The 10,923-nt window shown below is 39.4% G+C and overlaps 1 protein-coding gene across 1 annotated transcript in view; it reads left to right on the forward strand.

The window, feature by feature from the left end:
- il6 (interleukin 6 (interferon, beta 2)) overlaps positions 1 to 1,369 on the forward strand; it is a 5,335-nt gene extending 3,966 nt beyond the window's left edge. Inside the window, exon 4 of the mRNA XM_043691029.1 lies at positions 857 to 1,369. Coding sequence (XP_043546964.1) covers positions 857 to 1,048 — 192 coding nt within the window. The 3' untranslated portion in view covers positions 1,049 to 1,369. The remainder of the gene's footprint in view (positions 1 to 856) is intronic.
- The last annotated feature ends 9,554 nt before the right edge of the window (positions 1,370 to 10,923 follow it).

The following is a 10,923-nucleotide window of genomic DNA, read 5'->3' on the forward strand; positions in this document are numbered from 1 at the left end:
ACCAATGTCCTGTACAGCCGCAACATGACCTCCCAACTCCTGTACTCAATACTCTGACCAATAAAGGAAAGCATACCAAACACCGCCTTCACTATCCTATCTACCTGCGACTCCACTTTCAAGGAACTATGAACCTGCACTCCAAGGTCTCTTTGTTCAGTAACACTCCCTAGGACCTTACCATTAAGTGTATAAGTCCTGCTAAGATTTGCTTTCCCAAAATGAAGCACCTCACATTTATCTGAATTAAACTCCATCTGCCACTTCTCAGCACATTGGCCCATCTGGTCCAGATCCTGTTGTAATCTGAGGTAACCCTCTTCTTCTTAGTAGATAGATTTGTACCCATTACCCTGATGTAATAATGCGATATTTTTGAACCTTAAAAATGAGTCTACACAATTGCTCAAACATCTTTTTGGAAATGTTTGGCAAGCATGAAGAAATAGCATTTCTTCAAATTTAGCATATGTATTCTAAACATACCCCATAAGTTACACATTTTAATTATTACGTACAAGCCATGTCATTGTTCTGCTTTACATTAGGTTATTTTGTTTTAAATTATTGGTTTACAAATTTGGTTCAGTCATCTAACTCCCGAAGTTCTTAAAGGAATGCGGGTAGAATTTCTATGGGTTTCTGTGAATTTCCCACTATAGCATCAGTGGACATCAGCAAAAACAGCCATTTTCACCATTTTTTTTTGCACTTTTCTACCAATTTTCCATTAAAGTCACAGCAGGAGATCAATCGAACTCCAAGGAAATTCTACCCTCAATATTTTATTCTTAGTCAAAGTAGGGAATACATTCACTCTGGGTCATGTTTCTTTCATCTCTTTTCTTTTCAATAGAGCAAAATTCGCGAACGTATTGCCCAACAAGATAACAGTAATGAAAAGACTTTCAATCTGGATGAATCTACTAAAACAGACTGGGATAAGCAAGTGACAGTTCATGTGATTCTTAGAAATTTTGCTCTCTTTATGGAGAGTACTATTCGAGCCATTCGATTCATGCAATCAGCACCTGCAACAGCTTTATGATAGCCAGGATAATACTGTATGAACATTTTTGTTCATGAGTTCCTGAATGATATCTGTTTTTATAGCAGATAGCAGTATTGTTTTATTTTCAAAACCAGCAGTATTCTTTTAGTTCAGTTCTATGAAATGAAAAATAATAATCCACATTTTGGCTATTTATGATATTTCTATTTAATATTTATTTATTTACAACTGTGCATTTAGTGTTATGGAGTCAGAATTCAGTTTTGTAACTGCTCCTCGCCCAAATCTACCAAATTATATATATTTGTACTGCTGCTGTATTAATTGTAATTGTAATTGAATTGAAAGTAAGCAAACGTTAATAAATTATATTATATGGTATTTCAGTTTTCTTCATGTGTTGTTTGTCAAAATATGTCTGAGTAGCATAAGCAGTGGTAATGAATTTGGGAAAGTACAACAGAAATGGAATTATCAGATTCCCAATGTTGAGAAAAACATTTCGATTTTCCCAAGATTTTAAGCTAGATGAGAATCTCGTCAGTAAGTGGTGAGGACCTTATTTCCATGCAATTGCATCTCATTATTAGCTAATCACCCCCATTTGTTTAGCAAATACACTTCAGCAATTGGATATTGCACTTTGGAGTTCATCATCATCTTATGTTGCAATGCTACTGACAGGTCTCCCTACACATAAAAATGCATACCAATTTTATACATCTGAACAGGATGTTTTCTAGGTCTCTTAGCTTGCTTTCATTGCAATCAGTCACTTTGTGCTTACTTGGATGTTCACTGCATCTCTTCCTGGTCCTTCCACTTCATTGAGAACTTGCAGGTTCACAGCATGTCTGGCTTGATTTACCTCTTAATTGAGACAGAAAGCAAAACAGCTTGGCATGGTTGCTGGCACTTAATAGTCAAGGGATGGACATGTTTCTATATGATACTGGGCTACAGCAATGTTGAACATACAACATGTGGCAGCTTCACATGGCAAAACCACTGAATGTGCTTCAAGCAATGGCCATGTCTGAAACTCAAAGGGAAATAGTCCTTACTCAAGTGAAGGTGGATAATGATCAGTCAGAGTGTGTCGTCACACTTAGTCAAGAGCATCATCTGCTTTCAGTCCAAAGGGTTGGCCATGATCAGTCAGTCATTGGGGCAATCGGGGATTCATGTCCTTCCAGTCCAGAGCTTGGGCCAAGGTCAGTCTAGTGAGTCAAGTCCAAGCAATCCGTGGAGTGCAGGCAAGTCAGTCAATGAACGCAGAGGAAGTGGTGAAGGGTGATGCAATTACAACATTTAAAAGGCAACTGGATAGGTATATGAATTGGAAGGGTTTAGAGGGATATGAGCCAACTACAGACTATATTAATTTAGGATATCTGCTCAGCATTGAAGGATTTGTTTCTGTGCTGTATTCTCTGACTCTATAACTCCAAATGTGAGGGGAGAATCTGATAGGGAATGAGTATCATGGGGTATTGTTTCGCATGTCACCACCACCCGGGTTTCAATGGGGGGCATGGACAGAGACAATGGGTATGGCTATGCGATATGCCAGGGCTGAGAGGGAAATAGGGGAAATTGACCATCAAATTAAAGGTTTGGATGAGAGTGCAGGCCATCTGAAAGCTGATGGGGTTGACAGACACAAATAAAAGAAAGGCTATGTGAGGGGTGAGTGGAGGTCTAACGCTGTCTGTGAGGACAGGGTGTACTTGTAGGTAATATGAGACCCTTCAAGGTGCACTTACATTAATCATACATCCATGGTGTCAATTAAGACACATATCTTACATCAAATTCCTCTTCTTGTCTAGTTCATGCATTGACCAACAATGCAGGTTACGAGTCTTGGTCGCAAGCTGTCAAGAGCATGCCACTGATCATGAAAAGTCTTTCCTAGTTATCTCTGAGAAGGAGAGACAGAGGTAGTTACAGATGAACATAAAAATGTCAGCTGCAATCACCAACTCTCAAACACATCCCAGAGGTCTCATAGCTGCACAAGAGCTTCAATCTGCTTTCCTCTCAAAGAGAAATGTAATTATGTGAGAACATGGACTGTATATTTGATGTTTCATTTATTGGGTGTTGGAGGTGGTGGCAACAAGCGAGTGCGCCTATTATAGATATAACAACTGAATATTGTTTTGCAATATACTGCATGCACCTGCAAAAGGTGTAATATAAGTGAGAGGTACATGTATAGGTCATTACATGGCCCTCCTTCTGCAAGGCCTCCACGTCATGGTATATTGCAGCCTATGACAAAGCTTTATTTCTCTTTAATAAGATTGTTCATGAGCCACTTCACTGAGAAATTGAGAAATTGTTCTCTTTATGATAGTCCCTAAATATATGCTCACCATAAATGAACAATGCACCCTTCCCAAATAGATCCACCAATGCCAAGTGTTATCATTGCTGGCACAGTCCTACAAAAACTGCGCAGAAGAATTCAGGAGATAAAATGATAACATGAAGTCCAGGAACAACAGCAAACTCCAGCAGCTGCTGCTCAGTTTTCAGGGGGAGAATCCAGAACCAAAGATTCTCAGGATGTGGACAAGGATGAGGGCCTAGAATTTACCACCTTCCCTGTCCTTTCCAACAGATGACTGAAGCTCAGTGCAGGCATAGACTGAAGACATCCTTGGACAACATAATAAAACTGTGTCATTTGATGCAGCAAGTCTTATATTCTGAAGGAGCAAATGGCTAGTCCACTCTGGTGTCATTGAGGTAAAAGCAACACTTAACTCTAATATGACTGGCTTGTTCCAAGCATCCACTGGGGACTTTGTGGAATCTCCCAATCCTCAATCCACAAATAAATGAAGGATTGTACAGATGCAATTTGAGCCAGATCATACCTCTCATTCCCATAGTAATGTCAGTCCTCCAGTTTATAGAGTGAGATTTTCCATCTTTGTTATCTTTCCCCTGGAATAGGGTGCAATAGAATATGAACACATTGCATTTAGAACAGTATACCATATCGTGGCTGAATTTATTATCAGGAAAGGATTCCACTCAAACAATGTCACACTCATCTGTGATCATTGCTACATAGCATCTTAGAGGTCTCCATCAGGAATTGTGGCATCTGCCATGAAGTCTATCTTGTTGATAACTACCAAGTTTCTGCCTCATTCCAAGGGCCAAATGCCATGTGTTAGTGCTTGCTAAAATTCAAGGGTTGCATTCTACATCTTTGATAACTCTTATAGAACCTGCCAACCAAGACAGAACACAGATGCAACATAACCCACTCTTCCACCGCAGCCATTGTGAAACAGACAATCGGGCTCCTCAAGATGAAATTCTAATTCTGAGATTGCTCTGGATGGGCTTTGCAGTATACTTCAGACAGAGTAAGCCACAAATTCCTGGCATCCTATGCTCTGCACCACTGGAGCATGCAATGAGAGGATGTTACAAAGGTGTTGAGAGGGCAGCAGCAGTCTTCCACAGAGAAAGATTAGGATATTGACTGGGAGGATCATAACTTTCAGCATGACAGAGTGACAATTCACACGGAACTTAATTGTCACCACTTCCAAAAGTTATGACGTGTTAAGACATAATTTAGCACATACATATTATAGGTTGGTGCAAAACCAAGCATTCCCATTTAGTGGCAAAAGCAAATGTAGAATTTTTTGCTTTGCCCTGATGATCTCCTCATAAAAGTTCTAAAGCTTGACTGCAATCATGAATGCAATTGTTGAAGGATGCCTCAAATCTGTTACTATCTAGGATTCTTCCAAGAAATCACTGTAACTTGTATCCTCCTTGCCTGCTTAATTCTGACATGGTAGCCACATCATCAGGTTGTACAGCTAAAGCGACAGTCAATTGGACATGTGAAAATACATACATATGTGAGAATATATTTACAGTGAAGTAATACCTGGACCACCTATGTGCCCTCATAGCACCTTTCTTCTCTAGCCCATTAATTACATCTAGGTGCAGTCTCAGAGTCTGCACCTTGAGTGGAGGGAGTCAGATATGCCCTGGAGCCTTTTGTCTGGAAGATTTTGGCAGATTACTCTGAGAGCATTTCTGGCTCAAGGGCACAGATGTGCTGTGAATGTCTTACTCAAAAGCAAGCTCACACACCATTGATGCAAATTTCCATATCATCTGGGTGCAGCATGGAGGTGGAGGGCCCTGGCACCTCTGAAGTGTCCTGAAAGGAATCATCGAGGAGGGCTGTGTGTGTTTCCTCCTCCATCTGGATGCCACCTGATACTAATCGGTCTTCTTGAGAGGACTGACACATGGAAAGAGGTCAAGGTTCCTCATCCCCACTTGCCTTGCTGTTGTTGCTGGACACTGATGGCTAAAGTGATGGAATGTAGCTCTGTGTTCATTTTCAGCAGCTATTGAGCATTATGCCAGTCCTGGGTCTCCATGGCAGCCACCAACATTTACATGCACCCAGACACAGGCATGCTGGAGCCAACATTGTATTGGTAACATTGGTAGACTTCCAAACTTTGATCTTGTTTATCAACTGACTCTGATGAATTGCCTGTTATTCTGTGCCTGTCTGAGCAGTGGTTACTCACCAGATTGCACTCTTGAATCGAACCTCGAAAGAGGTTCACAACAAAATGAAAGATTATGAATGAAACTAGCTAAAGACTCTCAAAGGAATTGACATCTGCTGTTGAAGTATGATCTAGCCAGTGTCTTATTTAGGCTTGAAGTCAAATATTGATCAAAAGCTGTCAGGAAGTTATCAAATGTAATTTACTTATTACTGATCTGTTTTCAGTGTTGCATGTGATCTGATATGCTTCCTATCTAGGAGAAAAGTGTATTCATTTGCTGTGCACCTGAGTTGATACCCAATCTCAAAGCTGTTTAAAATTTTAGGAATTATGTTTTGCACATCTGTGAGTTCACTAATCAGCCAAATGTATCTGAAAGTTTATTTTTTGATGGATGGATTGGTATAGGCAAGTTTGGTCACATTGTTTGTTTGTTGGAAAGCACATGAAGTCGTTGATTGTTTTCTTGATAGAAAATGTATTGTCATCGAGAATGTTGTGCTGCCTGCAAAACAAGGGGAAATATATTTCAAACCATCTTCACGAGCTGAGATGAACTTTGTGATGTCATGAACGTATGAAAGATTCTACGTGCATATAAGAAATGGCAAACCAGCGTATGCTTAAAACAAGATTAGGACATAACAGAAACTGCCGACATGTGGTTAAATAGAGAAGGATCTAGAGAGACACTAAAAAAAGCCTACATAGTAGGAAGTAGAAATATAGCTACATTAGCAGTTAAGAAAAACCACAAACATTGATAGAGGCTAGCAACAAATAGCAGAACTGTTATACAACAAAGAAACATTGAAAGTGGGAGTTAAACGAAAGTGGCAGCACTGAAAAACGTACAAACAAGGGAACACCAGAAGGAAGATCAGGTCAGACTCAATTAGAAAAATACAAAGACAAAGAGAAGGAGTTTAAGAGCTATTGGGGTGCAAAGTTGTAGAAGTGAAAATCTATCAATCCAAACATTGGTTCCCATGACTATTTAACATGAAACAACATACTACTGGTGCTCTTCATTGGCTATTTTTGTAAAGGTATAAGGGCTAAGGACTTGCAAGAATTCAGACATGTCTGGCTTCAGTTCTGGTGGTGATAGACTCACCATTTTTCAAGTATGTCAAAGACTAAAGAGTCTTCTGCAAGATCAGTATGAATGTTCACTGAACGGACAGTTTGTGATGTCAGTGTTGGTGCCTAGGGGAACTTCTGGAGTCATATAACCTCTGGTCTTCCTCTAGGGACATGGGATGCTGCGAGCTTGACACAGGTGATCCGCAAACCATGCTGGACTAAATTTTGGTGCCTGTATTTGGGATGTGAACACCAAAGGTTTGATATTAACTTCAGATGACGGTACAACATGGATGATAACTGCATTAGTTTCACATTATACATCAGAATCAGTTTTTCTTGCTATTAGGTAGATGAAGGAAATTCAGTAAATGCTGGATGGCCAACTTAATAGCATTGCCTAAAAGTAAAATTATCTAATAGGTCCCTCCAATGCAATTTCCTCAATTTGGCACTGAAATTGAAACAAAATTATAACATTAAAATGTAGAAATGTCTAGCCCAAAAATACAATCTACATAATGGTTGGAATATAGCATTTTAAATATTACATGTATTTGTCACCACAATTGTTATTGTGCATTTGGCCAAAATAAATCAAAAACATATTTATTGTTGGAAATTTGTAACACAAATGCCATTTACATTGAAAATTTATATTTATGCTGTTGAAACACAAACTGATAAACAACTTTCTATCCACAGAATAACATTACCTTTCAAATTTATCTTCTTACTTATAACATACTAGAACAAATAACAAAGATTGTTGATTTATTTTGAGACAGAAGTCATGGATTGGTATTACACTGAAAATGTATACACCCTTCAGCATTTAATCAGGATGGATTGCTGATACTGGAAATATAGCAGGATAGATGGATCATAACAGTATTATAACAAGACAGATAGCTGAAATTGGAATTATATCAGGATTAAGTGGTCATAACAGAGTCAAAACAGGATCAGAGCAATCTTATCAAAAACGAAGGATCATAATTGATTTATACCATTAATATAAAGTGTAACTATTCTCAGAGATTCCAACATCCAAGTGTTCTTTCTAATTAACTGCTAACCGACTGACTGGAAATAAATATCTTCACTAGGGATGATGTGATAATACTAAATTTTTAACCTTATGATAGATCCTGTGTAAAAGTGGTTAAGATTTGAAATGCTCAAGAACTGTGATTTGGGATTTTATTTACCAAATGCTTTATTCGCCTGTAAGTTATAAAAGAAATCAATGATCATATCAATAAATCTCACCAGAGATCTAGCAGAGTTTTAAGAAGGAGGACTGCTGCATGAGAGCAGAAGGAACGAAACACCGTGGCTGAATCCAATTAGTTCAGGATTCAGAAGTGCTTTTGAATGAGGGATGGGAACAGGATATTGAGGAAGACCAGGCGCACCTGGGGAGTACCAGAGACTTTCAGTGGAAGGCTTGTGTCTAGGAAGAACATTTACTGCCATTATTTGAAGATTGACTTTGAGATACATGTGTACCATCAGACTCTGGAAGAATGCTGACACATGGTGTAGCTCCTATGACTGAAGAACCATCAGGAAGTCCATCATCTGCATGAAGTTCATCCACCGCTTCTCCATGAGATCAATATTTAAAAAGTTCACAAAATGTACCATAATTCAACTACCATCAAAACTCTGTATCTGCAGCACAATCAAATAAAGGCACAAAACGCAACTGACAAATACAAAACTACTTACTATGAAACTACGAATACATAGTGGTGCACTCAATGGTTATCTATAAGTACTCTTTCCTTTTCTGGTTCTCACACATGAGCAGCTGTAGCAGGCAAGGTGGATGGTGCTGAAATTCTGAAAAGAGATGGTCAGATGTCCTCCTGTCATGAAAGGTCTTGTTTCCCAAACCCCATTCACCATTGGTTTTAGCAGACTGGGCAGGCTGGTCGTCATCTATATTGCAATCAATTGCAGAGTAGTGGAGGAGAGAGGAACAATACTAACAGTAGAATCATACTCCATGATTCGCACAACACTAGATTAGATTAGATTTCCTACAGTGTAGAAACCAGCCCTTCGACCCAAAAAGTCCACACCGACCCTCCAAAGAGTAACCCACCCAGACTCATCCACTTAACATTTTGGGCAATTTAACATGGCCAATTCACATGACCTGTAAATTCTTTGGAATATGGGAGGAAACCGGAGCAGCTGGAGAAACCCATGCAGAAATGGGGAGAACGTACAAACTCCACACATACAGTCACCTCGAGGCTGGAATTGAACCCAGGTCCCTGGCGCTGTGAGGCAGTAGTGCTAACCACTGAATCACCGTGCCACCCCACTTATCCAGAACCCAAGGATTCCTGGAAGATTAAAACCAGTGCATTCACTATCTTTGAAGCTAATTCCTTTAATGTCCTAGGATGCATTAAATCGGGTCCAAGGGCCTTATCAGTCTTTAATCCAATTAGTTTCTCTAGCAATTATTCTCTAGTGATAGTTATTGAATTTATTTCCTCTCCTCCTTTGGACCTTTGATTACTTAGAACTTTTGAAAGGCTATTAACATTTTCCATCATGAAGACTGATACAAAGTATTTAATCAACTTCTCTGCAATTTTTTGGTTCCCTATTATTATTTCCCCAAGTTCATTCTATAATGGGTCTATGGACACTTTGGCTTTAGTCTTCCTTTTTATATGTTTAAAGAAGCCCTTGCAATACAACTTGATATTGCTTGTGAGTTTAGATTCAAAATTTCTTTCTTTTTTTTTGGTTGACTGTTGTTGGATTTTAAAACTTAGTATTTCCATATGTGCAGAGATACAGGTCACAGATCCATCATCAGCTTGAGAGGAAGTCAAATACATTCAGTACCTTGGGGCCTCTGTTCAGCCAGCTCAATGATCTGCCAGAGGTCAATCTCTGGCCATTTGAGACAATCTGCAAGCTATTTTCAACCAAGGAGCTCAGAGACACGCTGACAGTTGCCTGGGTTTCCATTGCACCATTTTGCTTTTTCATACAATTGTAATAACTGGATTTGAAGTTGACACCTTACTCATTAGATGATATATGATGTCAATCTCCATATGTCACTGGATGTAACTGAACTGCTTCTATGCACTGGAAAGACTAGCTCCATACTCTGTATCAAAACTTGGACAAAGATGAAGGAGATGTGATAGAGGTTTTGAAAATTATGAATGGTCTGGATAGCATAGGTAGTGATATACTGTTCAGACTTGTGAAAAGAACAAGAATGAAATGGCATTGAGTTAAAGTGATTTGCAAAATAAACAGGGGTAATATGAGAAATAAAATCACTCAGTAAGCAGTTAGGCCATGGAATGCACTTCCTGGAAGTGTGATGGAGGCAGATTCATTGAGGCATTCAGGAGGGTGTGTGATGATTATTTGGATAAAAATAACATGTAAGGGATGGGGAAAGTAAAAGAGATTGGCATAGGTAATGGTGTCCACTTGAAGAACTGAAGATATGAAGGGTCAAATGGCCTCCTTTTGCAACATGATTTTTCTGTGATCACACCAAGCCATGACACATTAGCTTTCAAGCAAGCTCTCCATTGCAGCACTGCATCATTGGTTTATCGCACTTACTAGCCTTCTTCACAGGCTTGGCCTTACAAGGTCCCCATCTACCTTTTCTATTTCAAAGTATCCCTTCCACCCTGCACCCCCCCCAAAACAAAACAAAACAAATGTTGCCTATTCCTTCACTTATGTGTGGTTGCTGTCCACTAGTGGCTAGTGCACCCAACTGTGAGGATCTCGTTTTAACCAAGAGGCAAAATTACACATGGTGCCAATCTTTGCATTGATACCTATAACGGTGGTGGTGATTGACTCTGATACACAGCAATCTTCCTTAATCTCCTTCTGTTCCTACTTTGGAAGGTCAAGACATTCATTTGTCCTTTTCTAAAACTTCTGAGACTGAAAGACATTTATCTTGTCCCTGGGGATCTGCAAAGATAAAGTTAGAAGATCTTGGGGGAAACACATGTAGTAACTGTAGAAAGATATGTGAGAGAAAGCCTTATGGAGGTCAGAAGCGAAGATGGCTTTGGAAGATGAAGGAGCAGAAATCGTTGTGGATCGGTAAGAAGGTAGCTGCGATCATTCACTTCTGGTGAACATAATCACTACTCAGTTCCTGGTCACAGCATTTTCCATTTATTCCCACATTCTCCACCGTAACATCAGGAACAGCTCTGCCACTTTAAAAAA

This window comes from Chiloscyllium plagiosum, chromosome 5 (genome assembly GCF_004010195.1).
Source record: "Chiloscyllium plagiosum isolate BGI_BamShark_2017 chromosome 5, ASM401019v2, whole genome shotgun sequence".
In the NCBI taxonomy this organism is placed as follows: Eukaryota; Metazoa; Chordata; class Chondrichthyes; order Orectolobiformes; family Hemiscylliidae; genus Chiloscyllium; species Chiloscyllium plagiosum.